General features: G+C 45.6%; 1 protein-coding gene and 2 long non-coding RNA genes across 6 annotated transcripts in view; 2 read left to right on the plus strand and 1 right to left on the minus strand.

Moving 5' to 3' along the window:
• Positions 1–2,743, plus strand: part of Septin4 (septin 4) — a 50,626-nt gene extending 47,883 nt beyond the window's left edge. For all 4 annotated transcript variants that reach the window (XM_050172684.3, XM_050172685.3, XM_050172686.3 and 1 more), the window contains one exon: positions 129–2,743. In XM_050172684.3, coding sequence (XP_050028641.1) covers positions 129–260 — 132 coding nt within the window. In that variant the 3' untranslated portion in view covers positions 261–2,743. The remainder of the gene's footprint in view (positions 1–128) is intronic.
• A 10,866-nt stretch (positions 2,744–13,609) lies between these two features.
• Positions 13,610–16,960, plus strand: LOC126543171 (uncharacterized). Its single transcript, XR_011893202.1, has 4 exons — positions 13,610–14,491; positions 14,591–14,770; positions 14,966–15,101; positions 15,599–16,960. It is a non-coding gene; the product is annotated as an uncharacterized lncRNA (long non-coding RNA).
• A 3,933-nt stretch (positions 16,961–20,893) lies between these two features.
• On the minus strand, positions 20,894–23,709 carry LOC140216611 (uncharacterized). Its single transcript, XR_011893203.1, has 2 exons — positions 23,148–23,709; positions 20,894–21,112 (listed from the first exon to the last, which is right to left on the minus strand). It is a non-coding gene; the product is annotated as an uncharacterized lncRNA (long non-coding RNA).
• Between the last annotated feature and the right edge of the window lie 2,349 nt (positions 23,710–26,058).

Raw genomic sequence — 26,058 nt, forward strand, 5'->3', positions numbered from 1 at the left:
TCAGCACCACTTTGCCACAGCCCCTGATCCACCATGGCACGCTTGACTTTATGCATTGACGTGTGCTTTATGACGTGTGCATTGTTACACCTGCCACTGAGAAATGTTTGCTTCTCTCTCCCATGCAGATCCGGCGCATGCAGGAGATGCTGTCACAGATGCAGGAGAAACTCCGCCAGACGAGCCGGGACACCACGCCCGAAGCGTCGACTCCGGACTTGGATGCCCGGAGGGATGGCGACAGTGTCGTGAACCTCTGAGGAGTCGCAGAAGCGTTGCAGGAAGGATGCCACTGGCTCGCCGACGTCTCCCCTTTTCCAGCTGTAACACGCGCACCACCTGGTGCTGCACAGCACAGGTTGTGCAATTAGGGGGTCCAGTCACTTTTATTCATGAGAAGAACACAAACCTCTCCTTTCCAACGGCATCTAAGCGTTGCTCTCACAGTGTCCTATGCAGTGCTGACATTTTCCTGCAGTTGGCAGGGCTATGCTTTTTGTCTGTTTGGAAACACACTGACATACTTAGTCTTCATGCCACACTTGGTTTGGTCAGTCATATGCACTTAAGGAAACCGGAGGTGCTCGTTTATATTATTGACCCTTGCGCACTTTCCTGAAATCAAAGGGCTTTCATCCTTGCAGCTTTATTCTCGGTGGACAACTTTTAAGGATTCAGCAACCAGTAAAGCTCGATTATGTGAGCAAATCCAGAAAGTTGGATCCGTTCAAAGAAATTGAGTGGCTACTACATCACCTAGTGCACATTCGTTGGCTAGACGCTTTACATCAAGGAGATCTCTCGTGGTACTGGTGAGGTGTCGTGCTGGGTAACAGGAAATTGAATGTACTACCTAAAGTCATAGAAAACACACCCACACTGCTCGTTCACCAACATTTTTGTCTGTTTGGTGAATTCAATGCACTTGTATGGATCTGGAACACTTGTTTTTAAGTTGTCCCACATCAAGGCTTTCTTCGACATCGTTGAATGGTAGCATGCTTTAGTGTGTGAAATCATGGGAAGATATGGCCTTACAATTGCCATTTCATAAGCACCCATTTTTTTTTAAAGTCATGTTGTTTTGTTGCTTCATTTGTAGCATCATGTGCACATCCTTTGACGTTTACAACTTCGCCCCTTTCTTGTTTTGCTATCTTGAGTCTCATTCGACACCTCTTGAAAGAGCACTTAGTTTCATGTAATGTGTTTTGAAAGTGGACAGACCACCTGCAAGATACAAACTTGGTGCAAAATGTCTCACGAGGAAAGCTCTGCACGGCTTTAATGACAGTCAAACTTTAAAAATGGTTGGAAAATATAATGATAGCAAAATTAGTGTCTTCAGTATTTTAGTTATTTTCTTGCTATAATCGTACTGCAAGGCACTGAACATTTTGTGCTTGTGATGCATGTGAGGTTAATTTTTTTTCCTTCTTTTACGTTATTACAATTGTGTTCAAGTAGAAATATCACAATTTGTTCCATTATTTGTTGTCCTTTTTTTTTTATAACACTCACCCTCACAGTCACTGTGAGAGCAACACTTCCTAACTCCTCTTGGCGATTATACTAGAGGGTCACCCCCAGCCACATATATATACACATAATATATGTATACACTCGCAGAAATCTGTTAATTCACAGATACATGCCGAGCCTAATTGCACATGTGCATATTCCTGTTTATCCATTGTCAACATAACTTATCTTTTACTTTTCCTGGAGGTGCCAGTGATAGCATTGTCATCTTCCTCCAAAATAATGAGCTTTAATTTTTGGCAGCTGCTCGTGAAAGTCTTTTTGTGTGGGTTACGTACGGAATTATTCTATCAGGATGGGGGACCACACTTTTGCAACAATCCATTTCACTTTCTATTCTTCTTGCTCTTTGTCATTGTGTCTGACGCTGTCATTATGGCCATGATTAGCCATTTGACTCAACAAATTATAAGAAAACAATAAGGAATGCTAAATGGAATGCATCGTTAGAAAATAAAGGGCCTTGGCTTGGAATTATTTTGCTGCAAGAGTTCAGGCAAACGGTCTGCCTTGCTCCACTTTTACACGAGGACAAAGGTGTAATTAAAGGCCAGTCTGTTTTGCTTCATCGCAATACTCACGATGGCAAGAACGCACCCAATAAGGCAGGAATGTGATAACCAAAGATTGACAACTGCTTTTTTGTGCACTGTATGACTAAACCAAAGACATGCATTACGTGCTCGCTTCTTTGTCTCGAGAATGCACATTTGTGCTCGGCAAGCTTTGTTTGCAGCTGGTATATATGCTTAGTTAGTCCAGCTAGTCAACAGACTGGGCAGTTTTCTGTTTTGTTTTTTGTCTCGCTCCCAAAGAAACAGCAGCTATCAGATGCCGCTTATTATTTAGCTGGTGCCTAATTTATTTACACCTATTTATAATATAATCTATATTTATACAAACACCTGTGCATGGGTGGACATTCCAGAGTTGTGGACCATATTTATTTTGCCACCACTTCCTATCGCCCATATTTGCACTGTTATGATGTCAAAGTGCGAAATCTTGTATTCCAGTGAAATTCCCTCTTTTTATTTGTTCTGTTTCTCTGTAATTTCTTTTTCTTAGCTGTCTCAGGGTTTTTGTCGATCTGTACGCGATCATGACTGTGTTGTGTGTCACTCTGTCTAAACAAAAACAAAGAAGATGGGGGAGGGAAAGATTCATTGCAAGTCACAATAAATACTGAATGTCTACTGCATCTTTCTTGCTTGTTTGTTTTTTGTTAGTTTAGCCCTCAGGCACCAAAAAACATTGTTGTACACAATTGTGAAGCCCCGTCTCCCGCATAAAGTTCAAGAAGGAACGGAAAGAATATCCACGAGTCCAATTGAGCAAGCTCTGGCAGCCAGTCAGGTTGAAGACACACGTGGCACAGGTGGCGTTGACGGACAGCTTGCATCCCAGGCCGTGTCTACAGAGTGTGCTGCAGGTTTGCCTCCCACACTGGGCGCAGGACAGAACAGGCAGCTCGAAGAGATGCAGGTATATCCTTGCCGTGCCCAGAGGGGTGGTGTTAGATTACACTCGCGTGAACTCTTCGGAGCAATACCAGCTCTTGTCAACACTATCTACTGAATTGAAATCTTAGTTCTGCTGTCTCTATATAAAACCGGACAGCATTTTAATGTAGATTTATATTGTCATTTATGTTGAAAATAACTGGCAGCAATATAATGTAATAAGTGCTGGCTTGGCACTTACCGTATGTACACGATTGTAAGTTGACCTGCTTTTTTAATTTGAAAATCTGAAGTGGGGGGTTTTGACTTGCAATCGAAACGAAAACATGGCACTGCCAAAAAAGCGAGACCAACAAGATATCAGGGGAGCTACAACGTACTCGCAATTTTATGTTTGCTCTATGGCCCTACTCGTAGTTTTCGCTATCCTGCGCATTTGTTCACTTTTTGAAAGGGTTTTCCAACTTCTTTGTAGAGTTTTGAAGCGCACACAGCACTCATGGGGGGTGTCGATTGTCGATGGAAGTGCTGCTGTTCCATTCGAGGCGGCACCCCCAGAACAGCGGTGCTTGCAGGGAGTATCGATAGTTCATGGAAGAGCAGATGCCGCTCATGTTTCTATTTCCCTTTAAGGCTACGTGCTACTTCCATGCTTCCTAAGTCGTCATGAGTACTCTAGTCCCACCAAACATTCAGCCCTCGTTCACAGCAGCATTCAAGAGGGCTGCCATCCTTTACGCCGAAGAAAGAAATCACTGCGCAGCAGTGCGCGGGTTCGATGTTTCTGAACGGGTGGTGTGAGAGTGGCGACTGCAGCGAAGCAAAATTTTCGCCTGTGACGCCAAGCGAAGAATTTCCCACGGGCCGAAGTACGGAGCTCTAGGCCAAGCTTGCGGGGTACGTCGCTGAAATGCGTGATCGCCTCCTGCCATTGAAGTGCGACATGGTCATGGAACAAGCCCGGATCTTCGCCTTTTAAGAACCTGCTCTGCTGTGAGTACGAGTGGTTGGCAGCAGAAGACGGAACTTATGCCAACCGGACCTGTCAAAAGAGCCTCCCTGATGGCTGCTTGTGGTTGGGTGCATTGTGCGTGGGGTACTGCTCTACAAGACGTCATAGTCTGGTCGTTTGCCAAATGTGGAATTTCGCTGGATGACGACGCGCTGTGGGACCGTAACCCCAGGGGTGAATCTCCGCATGGCTGCCATTGGCTGTTTTCGAGCAGACACCCTTTCGACGCTAGCGCCAAGGTCCCCTTCAGTTACGGCCCTAACAGCAGGGCGATGCACAAGCATAATGGCGGCGCACACGATTGTTTGCGTTGTCGTGGCAGCAGGAACAGCAGCCGCGCGGCGCCTCCTCTCCCAAACGTTTTTCTTTGTTTTTATTATGCCGACCCACTCCGCCCTCTTTCCCCCATGCCGCGCGCGCCGCTTACTTTGTTTTTGTTTTTACCTGTACGCGGCGCGTTTTTTTTCTTTTTTATCGCGCGCTACGGCGCACCACGCACCAGCTCGCAAGCAATGCGCGCGCTACGCCGCGCATTGGCATTGCTTGCGAGCTGGCGCGTGGTGCACCGTGGGCTATGCGTTGGCACGCACGCAGTCTTGCCCATACTTATACCAGCATGTGCCGGGACATAAAAAAATTCCACTTCCAACACAACAGATTTTTGGTCTAGCTTTACTGACTTCGTTTCCGAAAACAGATTTTTCTTATAACGCGGTGTGATACACTCTCAAGAAAAGAAAGGTGCATGACATATACATGATACTAAACACAAAAGTTCACAGACTGAAATAAAACAAAAAACTCTAGAAAACGCGAAGGCAGTTTCACGTACACACACATAAAAAAACAAGATTTTTATGTAACTCCCTCAAAACCAAAATGTAGACGAGCTTCTGATATATGCACTAAGATATTGCACAAAACTGGACGACGTGTATGACAGTCATGACAACTAAATAAAGGGAAAACTCACTGGTAATGGCAAAAACAATGACACGCAAAATGCCTCAAATATAGAATAAATGATTGATTGACAGCCACACACAAAAACAAGAAATACCTGCACGAAAGTACGTATATGAAATGTGTGACACGGGAAAACAGAAGGTAGTCGGCTTTTGCAGGAGCACATAAAAAACATTCGCAGAAAGGCCTATTCTTCAATCGAAGATGAGGTAAAATAAGCTAACAATACGACTTTTCTTTCACCCCGAATGCAATGCTAAGCAGTAAAATGACGTCGCTTAAGCCACTAAGTCGTACCTACTGGGCACTCCTTTGTATAATAAGCACGAACTGCAAAAATCTGCATTTAGGACACTTGCAATGGTCATGCTTTCCAGAAGAAAAAAATGCGTAAACTGGGTTTGCATAATACTTTAGATGAAATTGCTGAGGCTCAACGTACCGCACAGAGGGAGCGGTTGCTAGGTACACCAGCGGGTAGGTATATTTTAGAGTCAATTGAAGAATCCGTGGCTGTGTCGCACGATAGGGCGCCCCTACACGAGTTGAACGTGAACCTTAGGGCAAATATCATGGTTCGTCCGTTTCCGCGGAATGTGCACCCCGTGCACAATGTAGGGAGGCGGGTCGCGAGAGCTAGGGCTTTGTTGCGAGAGGCAAAGGATCAGGAGGAACAGTCTGCGTTTGTTGACGCCGCATGGATTAATGGTAAAAATGCTTATTCGGTGGTGGTGGTAGATGGCAAAGGGAGCGTTAGAAATGCTGCTTCCATTTATACCAAAGATCCGGGGGTTGCTGAACAGGTGGCTATTGCTCTAGCACTAATTGATTCAAGAAGAGTTTTGGTGTTTAGCGACTCGCGATCTACGATTACAGCCTTCTCGAGAGGACTTGTTGCGAAACCGGCTAACAGACTGCTACAGGGTATGGATATCACTTCGCATACAGTTACTTGGTTCCCAGCGCACATGGGGACAGTGGAGGGAGCCCCGCGTAACCTCAACGAGGTGGCGCACAGGGAGGCACGAGGATTAGTGTGCCGTGTACTCCCTGAAGGGGCTGGATCTCCCGCTCCTGAGTACAGGGACCAACTGTTAACCTACAACGACATCACCAAGCACTATTACTTAGGGCGCAGGGCATTCGCGCTGCCACATCCTAAATTAAATAGGCCGCAGGCGGTTACATTACGGCTTCTGCAGACACGAACGTACCCTAACCCGGTCATCATGAATAAAATTAATCCGGACTGCGGGGTTTCAGTCTATTGTAGTAAGTGTGGGGGTTTGCTCGATTTACAACACATGCTGTGGCGCTGCTTGGCGTGTTGGCCGGTGATGGCTCTCGAGGTGAACAGTGGTGGCAGCGCATGCTGCACAGTGAAGTGCTGGCGGACCAACTCAGGGCTGTCCAGAGGGCCCGTGTGATGGCAGAGGGGCTCGGCCTCTCTGTACCGACGTGGGAGCGGCCCGCATCAGTCCCAGACTGATCCCTCAGGACCAAAATAAAGTTTTTCATACCATACCATACCTACACATAAAAGTTGTTCGCGCGGTTTTCCCATCGGCGATTACTGAGATAATACACGAACAGTAATTTTTCAGCTGTTAGTACGTTTGTAGAACACGTGACACACAGAAAAAGCACTGAGGGCGGAATGGAAAGCTAAGTTACTGAAGTTGCAGAATGACATTTGGCACAGAAAAACGCAAGACATATAGACCAGTCATATAGACCAGGTGACAGTGCGGAGGAACACTTATTTGTCAGCTTTCTCTACCGGTAAGAGGGAAGTGTAGCACAATCAAGGCGCAACGACGTCCGGAGGCTCATGCAGCTCACACACGGACAGGGCTGTGTTCGTGTACATGCGCCTTCTGATGTCCTTGGGTCTGCGCGCTCACCTGTTGTCTTTAGGCACCCGGAACAATCTTAATTGTAGGGCTTAATTGTTTTTGAGGTATTCGTGCACCGCTGCACGATGCACGAGCGGTACGAGTCGTGAAACGGGTGAAACATCGCAGAGCACAAGCACACAGCTATCGAGGACGACGCAACTGACGAAACTACCCACGCCGGTTAACGCACTGCAGCGCACGCTTCCCGATAACAGCAGCATTTGGGAAAGGCGATGCTAAAACCCCTCAATTTTTCAAATGTAGCGCCATTCTTAGATCTTTCCGCCACCCCGCTCACCCTGGCGCTTCCTCCTCCACGCCTCTAAAATCCCTTGATAATTTGAAAGTAGAGACACTCTTTAAACTCTGCCGCTGCCGCCCGACCTCCTCGCCGCTCGTGCGTTCACCCGCGGCAACCTGTTTTGCCCTCCGTTTTTCTGCACGACGATTGGTCTCCCTGCCGTTGCCCTTGGAAACGCGCGGATCTTGAGTTTTGTTGTGTTTTTGTTTTTCGTTCGCGCCATTTTCCTTCTGAGCACGGCTGGCTCGGCGCTTTAGCTCGGCGTAGCGAACGTTGTATGCTATGTTTCCTGCTCTATGCGCTAGCGCTATGCCGGGCTGTTGCGCATATAACTGCAGCAAGAAGCCTGAAGATGGTTATGCCGTTTTTACGATACCACAAGGGAAGTGTGACGGCTTGCGCAGGAAGCAGTGGTTGCATGACATTGGCCGAAAGAACTTGGTTTCGACAAAGAACAGCGTTATTTGCGAGCTGAGGTGTCTTTCTTATAGCTCGTAGCAATGCATGCCGTAATTCTGCATTTTTTTTCATTCTTCCGGCCTGCAATCATCAGTGATTGACGTAAGGTGAATTAGGGAGGATTAAGGTTGATCAGAGTGTAATAAAGAAGATTAAGGTGGATTAGAGTGCAATAAGAAGGATTAAGAGGCATGAATAAAGATTAAGGTGGGTGGAGGAGGATTAAGGCCGATTATGGTGGATTAAGGTGACGGGTTGATGAAAGGGTATTAAGACCAATTAGGGTGTATTAGGGTACATTAACAAGGACTAGGGAGGATTAAGGTGGATAAAGGAAGACTAAGGTCGATTAATGTGGATTAAGGTGAATTAGGGTTGATAAAGGAAGATTATAGCCGTATAGGGTAGGCTAAGGTGCATTAGGGGCGATATAGGTTGATTAGGTTGTATTAAGGTGGAGTTGGAGTATTAAGCTGGATGAAGGTTGATGAAGGAGCATTAAGGTGGTTTAGGGTGGACTAAGGTGAATTAGGGTTCATTGAGTATTAGGACCTATTAGCCTACCATAATCCTCCTAATGCACATTTATCCACCGAATCCAAATTCATCGGCCTTAATCCTCCTTCATTCACTTTAATACACGAAAGTCCTCCTTAATGCACCCTAATCCACCTTCATCGACCTTAATCTACTCTAACCCTCCTTAATCAACCCTAAGGCTTCCTCATTCACTTTAATCCACCATAATCCACTATAATCGTCCTTAATCCACCCGAATCCACATTCATCTACCTTAGTCCACCCTAATCCTCCTTAATTCACCTTCATGCACTTTAATTCACCCTAACCCACCATAATCCTCCTTAATGCACCTTAATCCTTCCTAATCCACCCTTATCCTCCTACATACACTTTAACCTACCCTAATCCACTATAATCGTCCTTAATGCACCTCAACGCACCTTCATCCACCCTAATCCACCTTCATCGACCTTAATCCAACCTAGCCCTCCTTTATGTACCTTCATTCACCCTAATACACCTTCATCGACTTTAATCCTCCTTAATACACCCGAATTCATCTTAATCCAATCACTAATCAATCATTAGTTTGCTAATCATTAATCATCTCTTATGCGCGGCTGCAAATGCTTTGGTTCGCTTCCCGCCTTCCTTCGGTCACGTGATATTTTCTGTAGCTCACAACGGGACCTTGAAACAGAGGTCTAAGGCTTTCGCTTAATAAGCCACACACAAAGAGATGTGTCACAAGCAATAATAGATCAGACGCACGAAGTAAAGCATCTGATCATGTGGCAGAAAAATTGTCTGGAGTATAGAACTCGCCTCAAAGCTCCCTTTACATTGGTATACCCCGTTCATACGGCTTTAAGAAAAAAACAACCTCCTCATAAACGTTGGCTCCAGCATTATCGATGCTGTTATTAGCATTTCTCAAAATGTTCAACCCCACTGGGGCGCGCAACTGGCCCAAAATAACACGCCTCCATAGAATCCTGCGGCCTGTCCGCGGGAGCCCAGGAGGAAAAGCGCGCCGTGCGCAGCCGGCGGGCGAGGAGAATCGAGGAGGAAAGCGCCGTGAGGAGGAGAGTGTCGCTACTTTCAAATTATCAGGGGAATTTAGACGCCTCCTGTCTCCCCAGCCTCCTCCGCCCCCCCATTGGCCTATCTGTGTCACGTGGAAGCAGGCGCCGCGCTTCCGTATACTTTTTTCTTTCCAGCGCGCTCCGACCTCCATTGTTGGGCCTGCGCGACGAAAGTACGGTAGACGGACTTACGGAATGCGTTAGCGTAATAGAATGTGTTAGGGCCGAGAACTTAATTGCGATGCCGTGCTCCTGCGCCTTCGGTTGCCGCAACATCCGGCGGGCGCAACGCAAGAAGAAAAGTGTGGATTCACAGGATCGGACGGGTTGACTTCGAGGAAGTGGCAAAGAACGCACGGCTTCGTGAAGTGCCACGGCTCAACCTCTTCTTTTGAGCCTAGTTGACACCTTCCGCTTCGAAAATGTGTATGTGTTCATGCTCTGCGTGGTTTTTAGCGCGTTGAAGTTGACTTTTTTCTCGAATGTGCTCTCTTTGTTTCATGTAGTTTCGTCTTGCGGTGAAAGTGCACGCATGTGCAGCTGGCCATGTGACATAGAAGCGACTTTATACTGGGTGTGTTTTGAGCTCCACCAGAAGTTAGCACATTCTCGATGCTTTTGCAAGGTTCACTATGACTTGTGGATGCAGTCTTTTAGCTTCGAATGTACGCCCGCGTGTATTGATTTGGTTTGTGGTGATTAACGTTTTTAACGTCCCGAAGCGACTAAAGCTCTGATGGAGGTCGTAGTGCATGGCTCCGGATAACGTTATCTGGGTCGCCAGGGGATGTTTCACGTGCACTTTGATCGTAGAGTCGTACGTGGGCCGGTAAATTCCTTGTTGGCGTTTCATAATTCTCGCGCGGGCGCGCTAGCGCTGCTTTAGAAGTTGGCGCCTCAGCGCGATTGTATTTCTTCAATACATTTTATTTACTAGTTGTAACAACCTCGTACTATTGACGGCGCCTCCAGGGCCAAAGCTGCAACGGGAGCACCAAAGCTAGAACCAGGGCTGGATGGGGCTCGTCGAAGCCTGTGCATGCCAAAGGAGTATATGATAGGCTGTCCGCTATAGCGGACAGCCGATTTTGTATGCGAACACTCTCTGCGCCGCCTGCTTTATTGTAATGTCACGTGCTCTTCAGAGGCCTTCGTTAGCCGTTACATGTGCCCTCTTGGAGCAGTACTTGTAAAAAAAAAAAACAATCTATCGTCACGATTACGAAAGCACCCCGCAATGAAAAAAGCGGCCCTGTTGCCAGGCGTCGCTGACCGCTGACAGTCGGAATCTCTCACGCGCCGGCCGAACAAAAGTATCCTGCAGGCACGTAAATTAACCTACGAAACCACGTACACATATTTTCACGCTGTCAAAACCTGAAACTTTGGTAATTACGCGCGTGTTTGAGCACACCGTGTGCTTGCGTAGTGTTTCAGCAACACGAACTCTCAACGCGCGCGCACTTTACGCCTTAAATACGCCTTGAATAATAGTCCTTTTCTCTATTTCTTCCACAATTCCAACACGACATCTTTAAGGCCAGTTACCGACTGACGAAGCAACATCTGTATTGAAAAAACTGCTCCGCAGGGCTCGACCAAGCTTTTCCGCGGATTTCTTCCCGTAGCGTGTCGTCTGCTACGGCAGGCCCACCACCGGCGGCGCCACCATCGAGGCCGCGCCGAGCGGAGGAGGAGGGAAGTGAATGGCGCTACTTAAGGGGCTTTAGGCGATGCGACGCGTTTACATGTAGCCACGGAGGAAGGAAACTGAGGAGAGGCCCTGACGTCACTCTTTGTGAAGCTAAAGTGAAGCCGGAAGTTGGCGTAGCTCGTGGCGTTGCTCCGCTTTTCGGGCCAGCTCTCCTCTCTTGTTTACATTTCTCGCGAAACCACGCCGCGCTGCGGCGTGGTTTCGCGAGAAATGTAAACAAAGCTGCCATTGTGCCCGAAAGGCGTGGCCGCCACGGCAAAGAATGAAAAAATCTGCAAAAAAGAGGAGAACCTACTACGTCATTTCCTCCACACTTTTCTCCTAGCGCGCGGAGGGGGTAGGGCCTCTCCTCAGTTTCCTTGCTCCATGGTTTTGGTTCTGTGCGCTCACACGTGTTGCTCCGTATGTTTCGTACCGTGGCAAAGGCGCTGTGCGGGCCAGGTTCGCGTTGGTCTCCGTGTTTTGTTGCGCTGCGTTAGCTGGACCGTGCTCTCCCGGATTTTGCTGTGGCCAGGTGGGACACGAGGAACTACAGTTCGTGAAATGAACGCGCATGCAACGCTGTACGCATTGTACCGCACCACGGCAATGGCAACGGACGAAGGAATATCCGCGGGAAATATTGCCCTCTTTGGCGGAATCATGCTAACGTGCTAACGATTGTTTAGGAGCGCGCGCGTCCGAGCACCACGCTTGCGCGCAGCGCGGCGTGGTTTCGCGAGAAATGTAAACAAGAGAGGAGAGCTGGCCCGATAGGCGGAGCAACGCCATGAGCAACGCCAACTACCGGCTTCACTTTAGCTTCACAAAGAGTGACGTCAGGGCCTCTCCTGAGTTTCCTTCCTCCGTGCTGTACTCTTCTTTCTTGACATGTTCGGAGAGCGTAGGAGCATAGGACACGATTGATTCGGTTACGCCTTGCGGTAGGTGGTAATGCGTAGCTGTTCCGGCGTTCTGCCTGTCTCTTTGTGACGTTTCCTCCCAATATGCTTGTGCAGTTTCGGTCGTTCATTTCAACTTCTCCATTTATCGTCTGCATTGGAAGTTTGATTATGAGTGCAGCAACTTCCCATTGCTGGCTGGCATGTCTTTTCGGAAGAGCGTGCGCTTAAGGCAGCCGTGGTAGATTTAATATGCCGCGATATGGTCACGTAGTACGTGTTGGACTGGGTGTGTTGGTCCCACATATGGCCGGTATGGGACATCCCATTGAAAACATCCTTCAGACATCCATAGGATTAAAGTTTTGGGATTTTGTTTAGATCCCAGAAGTTCAATCGTGTGGATGTCTGAAGGATGTCTTAAATAGGACATCCCGAAATTAATGTCCACATGTTATCCACTGGACGTCCTGACCGGGACTTGGACGTTCGGATCTAATCGGGATGTCCAGAGGATATTCGTGGTCCAGTGGGAACAGGTATGAGGCACTGAGAGGTATTTGGAAGGGAGTAATGGTGTCGGGGGCTTACTTTCGGGAATGCGGTCCTGTGCTTAAGGGCAGAGGTTCAGTCGAGACTAGTAGTAAATCAGAGAGCTGTGGGAAGATTAGCACTAGGTGCCCACGGGAAAACCACAAACGAAGCAGTACAGGGGGATATGGGCTGGGCATCGTTCGAAGCACGGGAAGCTCAGAGTAAAATCCTATACGAAAAACGCCTGAGGAAATTGGACGATAACAGGTGGGCAGCTAAGGTATTTAAATACCTATACAGAAAGAGCGTTGACTCACAATGGCGGAAAAGGACTAGGAAGCTAACCAGTAAGTATGCCAGACACGAGGATGAAGAAAGACAGAGCATTAAACGACAGGTTAAAAATGCGGAAGGTATAAATTGGATAAATTCAATGGAAAAGAAGCGTAGTGTTGAACTATATCGGGACTGGAAACAGCAGATCAGGAAGGAAGCGTTTTATGATAACTCAAGAGGCAGTGCCCTTCTCTTTGAAGCTAGGTCAGGATGTCTTAGAACGCGGAGCTATAAAAAGAAATTTAACGAAGAAGAAGACACATGTACTGTGTTTGGTAAATCTGCAGAAACAATAGAACACCTCATACTAAAATGTGATGGTATCAATCCCGATGTCGATGCGGCCACAGTCACGCTTCCCGAGGCCCTAGGGTTCAGAGATAATAATAGTCATGTAAATAAATATGCGGTGAAAATTAGCAAAAGGCGATTGGAGGATTGGTGGCTCAAAAGCAGACAGGTGACATAAGGTTAAAAGGGTAGGAAGACGTATTTAAAGAAAATCGAGAATTTTAATAACACACAGCACAGGTAAATAAAAATAAAAGACAAAATAAAAAGCTGAGCATGGTGGCAACTGCCATCACCCCGTTTCAAAGGGGACGCTCCTACCTTCCATCCATCCATCCATCCATCCATTTCTATCGTTAGGCTTCGACTCGTTCGAAACGAGAAGCGATCTCGTAAACACCACAAGGTTAGCCATAATACTCTGTCGTCGAAGCGGCCTGAGACTAAGCAAAAGCCGTTTACACAATCATTTGCTACGAACGAAGTGCATTTTACAAAAGCAACGCCAAATTCAATTCGAAGCGGGCAGCCGGGACCGCCGCTATGTTGGTGGCTAATTCTTTCCCATAATTCCTAATGCGACGATCCTGCGTTTACATGCTCCGCCAGAGTCGACTCGCGCCCGTAAATCTACCCTCGCCTGGCGCATTAATGCGATGCGCCTTCCTAGCGCATTACTGTTGTTTACATTAATGTGATGCGCTAGAAATGCGATGCGATGCCTGCGTCGTCATTGTTCCTGGTTTCCACCAATCCGGCGTCAGGAGACCAATTTCGGTGCGCCCGGTCGGAAACGCACGCTGACTCCGCTCCCCGACGTGGTCATGCCAATTTGGGCTGCAGACAGGCGTGCAAAGTCGTAGCCTTGCACCGACCTTCACTCCGGCGTGGACAGGCCAATTCGGGCTGCTGACAGGTGTGACGAATGGAGGCGTGACGACTGCATGTCGCAGGTGTGGCATCTCCCCCTGAACGGCCGCCGGGCACAACAGCCTAGTATGGCGAGTGCTTCAGCTCCGCCGTGGGTCGGCCCACGTATGGGGAGTTTTTTTTCTTATCACTTGAAAATTTCCTTTATGCACCGCTTTTTCTTAGGCGCCGCCATATTGTGAACGCAGCGGCGCCGCCTATGAGCAGCTCCATACTGGCTTGGGTGAAAGCGGTATTTTGCATGGCAGCTATAGGCCTCGAGCGCTGCTGTTTCAAATCAGACCTGCAGCGCCACTGCGGCGGCGGCTGGCGAAATGTCCCTGTTCCATCCGCACAGCCGCGCCTAGCCGCAGCAGGTGGACGATGGCCCCTAGCAACGCAAGCGTGTGTACACGGCGAAAACAGTCGACCTCTATCTACTGTTGCGTGTGCGGATGTCATAACAGCTACAAGAACACGGCAGGGAAACTGCCGAAGGTGCAGTTTTATCACTTTCCTTGGAAATCGTACGAGGCTGATCGGCGACAACGTTGGATCGCTGCCGTTCGGCGCACCCGGTAAGCAAGCGCGTCATGTCTTCGCGCGGTTTCTATCGCTTTCTCTCAAGGTAATATTAACACATTGTTGGTTCCCTTGTTTTCTTTTATTATTTTTAGCCCGAATGGAGATTTGTGGCAGCCAGTGCAACGCAGGACAGTCATCTGCAGCGCTCACTTTGTCGGTAACAAAGCGAGCACGATTGCCGGCCATCCCGCCTATGTGCCAACTGTGTTTCCGCCGTGTTACAAAAGAAGTGATGCTGTACTACCGGCATCAAAGCTCGACAGATATAAGAGGTGAGTGTTATTAATAGAAAGGTTACCCGTGAAGTGGTTAGAATAGGCTGTGAAAAAAATTGCTGCGATGCTACAGTTCTTTACGACTTTGAAGCGCGGCTGAACCGATAGTTCAAAGAAATTGTTGCGCCTCCATGAAAACTGAAAATGTATTGCAGTATTCATTAAGCGGGCTTACAGCTGTTTTTTTTATAGGGTTCAGCGACGTCGCGCAGTGCTTCAAGCGCCGACATCCAAGAGCGCAATCACGGCGACTACAGAGAACTCCTCGACTGACTTCGCCGACGAAATCATTGCATTACCGGAAGAAACGGGCACATCCGCATCCGTGGTGAGCAGACGTGTTATATGTTTATTATTATCACGAGAGACTAGCCTTCAAGCGTGTTTCGTTTGCGTCAGTGGCCTAGCCAGAAATTTTGGACGAGGCACGCCCTTGACACGGAATAGGTGCTCGGTAGACAGGTGTTTACCTCTCGTGCTCGGTGTCCCAAAGTAAACAGAAAAAAAATTATTTGGGAGTGACACTTGCCCTGATGTACCACCCTCAGGCCACACCCCAGTTTACTGGAAGCACTGTGTTGTGTCTTAATTCAAGCAGTGTTTCGAGGCATTTCATTTCATGCACCAATGATCATAAGTGGTCCTAATGGCAGGGAACATGTATTCGATCGCGACTCCACTTAACTAATGTCTCATCACTCAATTATTCCTGTCAACCAAGACATTATTCTTTTGCTTGAGATTAACGCAACATTTCAATGCGTTCAAGTTCTTCCCAAGCACTTAAAACAAAGCTTGACGAGATGCTTTTCTACAACTTTTCAGATGACCCAGACAGATGCAGACTTTAACGGAGGTGTTTGCACTCTGTTCCTCTCTGTGACAGCAGAAGGCGCCGCATCTACACAAGTTTGCCATACCAGCATTGTTGAGAAAGGTGTACAAGGTGTGTGAGATCGACAGCTATCGGACCGAACGAGCGCAGCTGTGCATTTCTTGGCTACAATTCTCTGATCCAGAGAAAGGATGCCTTTCGTGAACTGTGTGGTGTTAGCGCAAACGTCTTTTCTCTGTTATTGTCTGTGCTTTCACCCATTGTTGTGAGAGAAGTGGACGTGCCGATTTTCCAGAAGTGATGAAATGAAGCTGGGCGTTTCATTCGCCAGCATTGCAGTGCTTTTTGGCCTTCATCGCACGACAGTTAGCCGCATATTCTACTTTGTATTAACTAATCTGTTAAATGCAATGCAGAAATGGATACCGGAGCCATCGCTTGGAGCAGTACAAGCCACGATGCCCACATGTTTTAAGCTGCACTTCCCACGCTGCCGCTACATAATTGATTGCACAGAGCTTCGCACAGAAGAACCACCCACCACAGAACAGAAACGTGCCCTGTTTTCGCATTACAAAGGTGGCTACACGTTGAAGTTTTTGATAGGTATATTGCCAAATGGAACAGTCACCTTTGTGTCACAGGCGTATGGTGGCCGCACCTCAGACACTCACATTACACTGGAGTCAGGGTTTCTTGATCGCATAGAACCAGGAGATGTTATTTTAGTGGACAAGGGTTTCCCTGGAATTAAAGCACCCACTGAAAGCCAGAAGGGAATTATTGTGCTACCACCATTTTCGAAAGGAAATGTTCAATTCACCCATGAAGAGCTGGAGCAAACCTATCATGTCGCACAGGTGCGTATACATGTTGAAAGAGCTATACAGAGACTGAAAATGTTTGGCATAGTGAATTCAAGGGTGCCTATTGATCCGATTCCCCACATGAGTGACATAATGCGGATGTGCTGCATTCTTGCGAACCTTCAGCCACCCATTATTGAGCCAAGTAATCCAGACACAGAGTTAGTTTGAATGCTCATTTTGATAAATTTGTTGGGCAAAAAAGCAGCCTTTTGAATATGCTGGGCTGAGGCTGACATCACTGAATGTTTGTCTACTATGCATGCTTAGTTGTAATGGTTCCAAAAGAGCACTTAGGTCGTTCTCTCAGTGGCTAAGCCAACCTTTTCTTCAATGTTTAAGCTGCAGGTGATAATGGCGCATACACGTTGGCTTATGGGGAATGCAGCATAGCAGCAGCTGTAGCGGCACTGGCATGGTGTTTTTTTGTATAATAAGTTGGCACGTGATGTGATGGATGGTAAATACAAATACATTTTAAAAATATACGATTTTCTGTGGTTCATTTTAAATTCACATACGTTGGTACCTGCACATGAACTGAGAGTGGAAGCTTCTCAAAAGCCATGTCAATTACTGCACATGAAAAGAATGTCGTGCATCTTTCAAGGTACAGTAATTGTACGACAGTCATATTGACACTAAACTGTGAAACTAAACTAGATATCTAGCACAACATTACTGCCAAGGAGTGTTGATAATCCAGAACCTGAATGACATGCATGTTTCTGTAGAAGTTTTTATTGTAAAGTGTCACAATACCGACATTCCTGTGGAGGCACAATACAGAAACTCTTGTATGGAAATTTAGATGAACATTGAAACACAATACAAATGAAAGTCAGGGCCACCACTCGTACCCAGCTGTGAGACGTTTGTAAATATGTTTAAAGAGACAAAAATATTGCACCAGAAAAACATTTGAAGTATTAGCACAGACATCTCCAACACACAGTCAATTATATACCGGTCTGTTGTAAGCACACGGGAGCATTTGTTTGAAAGTATAGCAGCAATTCACATGAATATTGGCAAACACATTACTGTGTTTTTACTACTACAGAGTGGCACTGCTGGCACTAGCCGTGCATGGTTGCATAATAAAGCTACAAAGGCATACTGACAAAATGTATTATTCCCTATTGGACTTAGCAAAAGTATAAACTAAAATCCCAGGGTCTGGGGTATGTGCTCTGCCAGGACACACAAAAATGCAAACAAACAAATGCTCTGAATCGGTGACTAGACTACTATTCATTTACGGAAGCTCTTGTACGCTGCAATGTCAGTACTGCCAGGACTCATTGTCGCCTTTCGGCCAGGAGCCCTCAAGCATCAGTGACGAATACATCGTTAAATCGAAAAGATGTTGATTCACATCATGCTGGTTGCGGGAATCTCTCCAGCATCTCAAAACGCAGCTTAAATGTCTTGATTTCTCCAGACCACTTAATAGGGGAAACATCATTCACCTCATTTGTCAAATGCAGTATCAGTCTCAATACGACACCCCAAGGGGATTACTTGACAGAGCTGATCGTTATCAATGGCCGCGACAATGCCGAAGCCGTCGGTACCTTAGACGCAAGGTGACAAATCCTTGCACCTGGACACGAAAAGGTGCTGAGCATTTCATTATTGTGAGTCACCTTCTCTGGCTCTCTTCGCACCAGCCATCGGGCCGTTGGTCGCAATTATCCCGAGCCATCCACTATGGCGTCTCTCACAGCCCGAGTCACTTTGGGACGTTAAACACCATAAACCAACTTAGAGTACCATTAACATTTACCGGAACGCAAAGGTCTAACACATTTCAAAGCACTAGAGCAATATCACTGGTGCATCACATAGTACATAAAAGAAGCAAAACAATGAGAATACTTTCAGGTATTTTAAAACATTTCAAAGCACTAGAACAATATCACTGGTGCATCACATAGTACATAAAAGAAGAAAAAATTTGAATGCTTTCAGGTGTACTTAACTATCTCACTCAAGAAATGTTTAAAATAAAAGGTCTCAAGTTTGGGCACATATTCTGCGAGGAAAGTTTCATCGCGCTCTACACATACGGTGATGCTTTGCTGTGATGAATAAATATAAAGAAACGCTTCTCTCATGCCTAAAATGTACAGCATAAGCATCATCTGAGAATAATACTGGTGCGTTTTCTTCAGCCGAAGTTGGCCATTCACATAGTGAATGTATGGCACGAAGCTTTCTTCGTGTTCATGGTCGATGAGTTTCCTATCCTTTAGAGAAAATGGGCACTTTATCTCGATCAGACACATTCTTCCATCTGAATCCAGAATGCCATCTGGGCTGCAGCATAGCCAGGGTTGCTCCGGGTGGATGAAAAGGCCAACCTGCAAATCAAAAGAGTAGCATAAGTTTCAAGCTCTCTTTCAAAGTATGCATGCATCTTTACTTCGTGGATGACAGTGCCAAGTGCTGTGGACAGCTCTGCTCTTGCTTCATTTTCCATTTGTTTTCCTGCACAAAGCATCAGTAAAAGGTGACTCCACAGTCAGCACCGGTAAATGTTTGTCATGCTATGCGTTAAATATCCGTGAACTTCTTTCATACAATTTAGCACAGTGCCTAGATTATCTAGCCTATTTCTGAATTCTAGCTTACCATAAGAAGTTGCAGCAGATGAAAAGAACCTTGGCCTCGCAAGGGAACTTGCCAGAGTCTCATAGTTGTTGCACCTGGTTTTGACGCGGTGTGCACTGCTGCTAGTGATTCGCAGACGGCGTTCTGTGTGCCATCTGTGATAAGGTATGCTCATCAATAAGAGGAAACACAAGTGGATACACTAGGTATAATATAGCAACAAACCTTGTCACTGATGCTTGCCGCCTTGTTGCTAAAGCAATTTCTACAACCTCATCCATGCTTTTGCTTATCGCACACTCATAAAAGCATTTCTCCTTTGCTGAGAGCGTGGACAACATGTCACTTTTTTTGAGCCTCAGGGGTAATGTGCTTGAAACTTCAAAGCTATGGTGAAGCTGCCACTCATTATCAAATATTTTTTTTACGAGGTCGCAGTGCGACTCGTCAGTTTGCTTGGCAGCAACGGCGACAACAGCATCAGGTGCCTCAATCGCGCAACTCTCTTCAAAATTTATGACATGCCTGAACGCGCAGTTCACGTCGGGAAACTGGCTGTGCACGACTGTCGGGCTGAGGGGCTTCAGGATTGGCTTTATGATGGGACCACCTGAACGAAAAACACAGTTGCACATGTTCAAAAAGATTTCGCAAAGTGCAAACAGGCGCTCACACTTACTCGGGAATAGTTCACTGATGGACTTCTTTGTGTCAAGCGTTGGACGGGTCGATGGCTTTCGCCAAGCACACGGCACCCACGAAACACGCAAGCAGCTATTTGATATCTAAAAGATGTCTTGAACGGCTAATTCAAAAGCCTAGTAGCTGTCTTGATCAAGACATTTAGTAGCCATGGACGTCTAGAAGTACTTCAGTAAGCCCTGCTAACGTTACGCTAAAAGTTGGCTAATGGACAGCTTGACAATAACAACTGAAGACTTTTATTAGACATTCCCTCAAATTTTTGCGGCAGCTGTTACAGTAACACGACGTTTGCCCACAGTTACAATTTATTTTAAACGAGGCATGGACATCAGAAAAAAAAGTTTATATTGTCGGATAGAGTGATGCACAGGTAGTTTTTTCAGATGTGAACCAGGGGAATAGTGTAGTACAGCCTCATTGGTCAATCAGTGCTTTTTAATTAGCCCAATCAATTTAATGCCGCCTGTCAGAATTATTTTGCAAATAAAACAAGATCTGTATTGTATGCTGATATAATTCCAATGTTCACCCATTGACCTAAACAAAAACATCTCTACGTGAAACACGTCATTATTGACAAAACTTTGCCCTGCTGGGTCTCCACCAAATTGAAATAGTTTCTAGCAAAGAAAAATTTTGTCAGTGATGCTGCAGTTCAGGCAAAAATTACATCCTGGTTTCAGCTACAGGGGGCACAATAGCCTTACACCAGTATACGAAACAGAACACTGTGCTGCAATGAATTGTTAAGGAATAAAGGATAGTACACATCTGCAAAAACTCCGCGAACCACTCTAACTGGCAATATAAATATATTTTTTCTGATCTCCATGCTTCATTTAAAAGTAAATTGTAACTTACTTTGTGGGTGCCTCTTGTAAGGTAACGCCACATGCTTGCACAGCATCACGCAGAAATAATGGCCAGTTCTTCAGCATACCATCCATTAGCGAATTCCTTGTACGTTGCATGTTAACAGAACTGAAAGATAAATCATAATATGCTGTTATTTTTTTCATAAACTGTACGATGAGCTTTTCATGCATAAAAGATGATTGCAAGCGAACATGCAGCAAGACATCAACTTCACACCATGTCACATACTCATACTTTATTACCTAATAAATTAGAAAAGATGCAGAAAGTGTAATTAACAAGAGTGACAAATAGCAGCAAAGGTGATCATGGATAAATCTTGAAGATGATTGGCGCCGCTGCCAGAGTAGGCCAGCCTTCGTAGGAGAGCACTTGCTGCCCACCAAAGCTTGCTGTCACAGGCGACGCGTGACGGTTCTTGTAGACATAGGCAAGCAATACCTGCACAGAAGAGGGGAAAAAAAGGCAAGGGAGGAAATGGGAATGTTGAAATTGGAACTTCAATTAGCAATATGTGCTAAGTAAGAAGGTTGGCTCACATAAAAAGTAAATTTAAGGACTCCTTTCTCTTAAATTACAGGTATCTTAAGGTATGTATGCGATGATGTTGAAAATGACTAGTATATTTCCTATCATAAGAAGCCAACAAACACTGACACCAAGGACAACATAAGGGAAATTACTTGTGCTTAATAAATGAAATAAAAAAAAACTATAAATTAATGGAAATTAAAGTGGAAGAAAAAACACCTTGCTGCAGGTGGGAACCGAACCCACATCCTTCGCATTTTGCGTGCTATGCTCTACCAATTGAGCTACAGCGGCGTCGTTTTCCCATCCACATTCTTGGGTATTTATGTGACCTAGTAGAACCCTGGGAGTGTAAGCCAGCGCCACAACTCAGAGACCTTGTTCCTGGCATATAGTCATGAAGTTGCATAGCAGAGTCAAAGTCAGCCTTTAAATTATTATATGGTGTTTTGTGGCTAAAAAGCCACTTACCAACCTGTCAAACAAGTCTGAGGAGCTTCCTGCAAAATATAATCAGTTTAAAACAGTAATTCACTCTGCAGGTAAATGATGTACTAACTTAATTAAAAAGTTAATTAGCGTTTTATATTGTTGAACTAAAAGCAAGTTTGGCATTTTGCACTGCCTAGCTGTTGCCTTTCTTTCAAACTTAAACATGACCCAGTACAGAGTAAGCAGGTAGCATGCAAAGGAGGACTGGTGATAAAGTAGTGTTCCAAAGCAACACTCCCAGCTGGATCAATCACTTTTGTTGATATATTTTCATGTGACCCTAATTGGCTTAGGGCAATACCTCACACAAATGATGCAACACCTTGGATGATGCGTCATACAAAATTGAAAGTATCTCATGATGTGATCAAACGATAACATTGCCCACTGTCTTGGAAGTGTTAACATGCTTTTTGCGTGAGATAGTGCAAAGTGATTCGTATAGGTGGCAAATTTAACAGTGCATCTATAGCCTCAGGTAATTCTGAGCATCTATGTTGACTTGCAATTGAGAAGCCACTGCACACAAAAAGGTGTATTCAAGTAATAGTCCATGCTGAATAATTACATAGTGAAAAGGCAAATGTGGCAGGCTAATGAGCCAGGGCAAATAGATTGCTAAATTCTGATAACACCTCCAATGATATTATTGAAATAGGTGATAAAAAACAGCACAGGTAAAATTGCAGCTATGACAAAATTTTAAAAGCACCTCTGCCAACTGCTGGAACCCTCAGCATCATGCCTGTTCTACACGCACATATGTTGCAGCGCAATCTATATCTCAGACGCAGGCACCTCCACATATCACTTTGTGATCACCTCACAATAAGGTTAAAAAACAGTCTGGCACAAGCTACCTGATGTGATTCATTTTGCAAGTGCCAGCCAAGTGCTGATAATGAGCGAAATTGAAGTTTGTCCTAGTATGGAAGCCTCGGCCCATGTTTTATCAGTTCTAGCGGCAAAGCACACCTTTTACAGCACACATAAATCTTAAATTAGACTGCTTGCTGATGCTGTACAGTAAATTCCTGTAAAGAAACTAAATCACACAGAAAACATTTAGAATACGAAACTAATCAAATACTGGCTTGAATACATTTGTGCATTAGGGAAGCAAGGTGTAATGTACACTGTTGTAGCAAATTTTTACTCATGTATAGAATACTTGTATGACACAGCAGAGTTCATTTTTGAGTTCTTACGTAGCGATGACTACCTACAGGTACATTCTGTAAAGCTTAGGGAAACTAATTATTAGTAGAACTGTGTATGTACACTGGCACTGAGAAATTGGTTATAATAGTGGCAGCTTATTTATAATGGACCAGTGCAAAAAAATGCCCATTTGTGAGACACCAACTAGCTATTTTACCCCGAAGCGCTCCCTGGCCTTAACTCATATAAAAAGCACTGGGAGGACCAGAGAGGGTACAGTACATTGGCTTACACTGATCATGATGAGGTCCCGTCATCCAGCTAGCGCCAAGGTACAAGAAGGATGTCCAGCCGTCTATAGAGTGAAAGGAACAAAATAAGATAGCATCAAGTCAGTTGAAAGGCAGATTTGCAATTACATATAAGGTGACCCAGTCACAGTCATTCATTAATAAATGCCAAGCTGCCGTGACTTCACTCCCACAGATGAAGTACCTACTAGGTTAAAGGTTTTGCTGCTTATTTAGAACAAAACACAAGTGAAATTTGTACATCAGCAGACGATTTAATTTGGAATTGTATAGCTGAAGTAAACATTGCAGTTATATTTTTGTTTTGCTATAAAATGGAAACGCTACAAACTGCATAGTCACTGACACGCGCGCACACGCAAGAACAAAAGGACACAAAATAGGGCGAGTTCAGTCTGGTTCAGCATTACAGCCAGCACGTCGTCTTCGAATGCACTCCTTTCGGTTGGTTCGTGCTACGTTAACCACAAAGACTAACAAGCAGGGCAAAGTTCTGACTGGTGTTGCGGAAGTCGTGGAGCGCGGTAGTGCTGAACGGCTGAACACAAGCAGAACCCTTGTACAAAAGTAATGACGAAAACTCGCAGGGTAGAAGAGCTCATATATCAAGAATTGTCGCGGGTAACACCTAAAAATATTCACATTGTTGACGAAAAACGAAGTGCAATGTATTTCACTTACCCGAAGAAGTGTTATCCGAACGTGCGGCGTACAAAGACGCACCGAGACACGAAGGCGGCGAACGCAGACCCCGCCATTGTGGTAGTAAGCCGTCGGCGAAAACACGCAATACAGCCGATGTCACGAAGCACTGATGCAAAACACACGGCACACAGTATCAGCACAGCTAAATGACTCCAGTTGATATCCAGTATAATTGTACAGAACGGCTTAGAATGACGCACAACTGGATAACGAACCAACGATCGAGACATTGCGGGCGACAGTGACCGTTTTTTCAAACTTCCTGCCTCCCAGTGTTTCCAGCACAGAATGAGATGTCCGACAAATTTGGATCGTGCCGCCGAAGTGATCGCAGCGCGGTGGCTCTGACACCGCTGTGCAACGCCGGCGTTTCGCTCCTGCTGCTGTCAGTAAACCTGCTGCGCGAGCATAGAATGGTTTCGCGTCGTGTGCGCGCCCCGTATGGAAAACAATAACACACCCTTGATTGTTGAAGTTCAGGTGTGAAATTATCTAATATTAAAGCCAATTAACTTATGTTGCTTCCAACGAGTTCGATTTGTCTGTGGCGTCTTTTATTCGCTAACGCCGACGGCCGACGGTAACCGCACTTTTAACACGTGTTTTGGCATTTTATGCACTTTTAGACAAAAAGATCTAGAAAAGTTCTTGAGTTAGACATTCTGAATGCGTTTACCAAAACAGACTCTAGTGACACCAGTAGTGGGCTTTGCCGCAGATAGAATATATACTAGCATATTCCAAGTGCTGAGGTTATGTTTAGAAGAAATTCTATTTTCAGTCTTATCATAGACCAAGACGTCTATAGCCGTTTGTAGCCGTTTCAAGAAGTTTTTAAGAGGTTCTGTGTTTCGTGGGCAGGTCCGTACACGACGTGTGTTGGTGGTAGTTGACATACAGGGCCAGTGCCGCGCCGTGCTTGCACCAGCCACGACATCCAGCCTTGCACGTGCAATAAGCTTTCACAATTTTTCTTTCGTGCGCTGATAACTAGGGGAAGAAAAATACACAGTCAGTTTATGCCCGCACAGAAGTAAGTGTTTCCAGAAAATGCACACAACAGAACCAGCCTGCTCGAGTGTGCAAGCCTAGAACTCAGTTCAGTTCAGTTTATTGTCCTTAAAGACCCCCGGAGGGGGTATTACATAAGGGGTGGGTTTAACATGAGTTCCACATTTGGTACACTTCATAAGTTATATTCAAAGTGATCAATCACACGCTGTAGGAATGAAGACAGGCAAGTGATGCTAACAATGTCAGCAGGAAGGCCGTTCCAGTCTTTAGCTGCTCGAGGAATGAATGAGGCGGAAAAATGAGTGGTTCGGGCACGCGGCCGTGCGACTTGCTGTGGATGACTGGTGCGGTGAGAGATGCGTGCTGCAGGAACGATGTATGGCGCATGATGAAGGGTACTGAAAAAGAACTTGTGATAGAGCTCAAGACTAGCAATGCGTCGGCGATTAGATAGTAATGTTAGTCCGGATTGTTTTTTAAGTGCGGAAATACTGACATCATATGAATATTGTGAGTGAATGAACCTAGTAGCGCGGTTCTGAACAGATTCAAGTGAGGTGATAAGATATGTTTGGTGCGGGCTCCAGATGGCAGATGCATATTCAAGTTTTGCCCGAACAAGGGACTTGTAGGCAAGCAGTTTTACGTTTTGAGGTGCCTGGCGGAGATTACGTTTTAAAAAACCTAGTGTTTTATTAGCAGACGATATGATGTTAGAAATATGTTTATGCCAGGACAGATCATTGCATACAGTGACACCTAGGTATTTATAGGACTCTGCTAGTTCGAGAGGCATGCTTCTAATTTGGTAGGGAAATACCAGGGGATTACTGCTACGAGTGAAAGACATAACTTTACATTTTTGTACATTAAGTTTCATTAACCAATCGTCACACCATGTTAGTATGTTGGTGAGGTCTTTCTGCAGGGCTGTTTGATTGCTGGTGTTACGTACAGTTCGATAAATGACACAGTCATCGGCGAACATTCGGATATTACAGGACACATGTGAAGGTAAGTCATTAATATATATTAAAAATAATAGAGGGCCAAGAACCGATCCTTGAGGGACGCCTGATGTTACTGGCACAGGGTTAGATAGGTGATTATTTATAATGACAGATTGGGAGCGGTTGCTAAGAAATTCAATGATCCAATTCAAAACATCAGGAT

This window comes from Dermacentor andersoni, chromosome 3 (assembly GCF_023375885.2).
Source record: "Dermacentor andersoni chromosome 3, qqDerAnde1_hic_scaffold, whole genome shotgun sequence".
NCBI lineage: Eukaryota > Metazoa > Arthropoda > Arachnida > Ixodida > Ixodidae > Dermacentor > Dermacentor andersoni.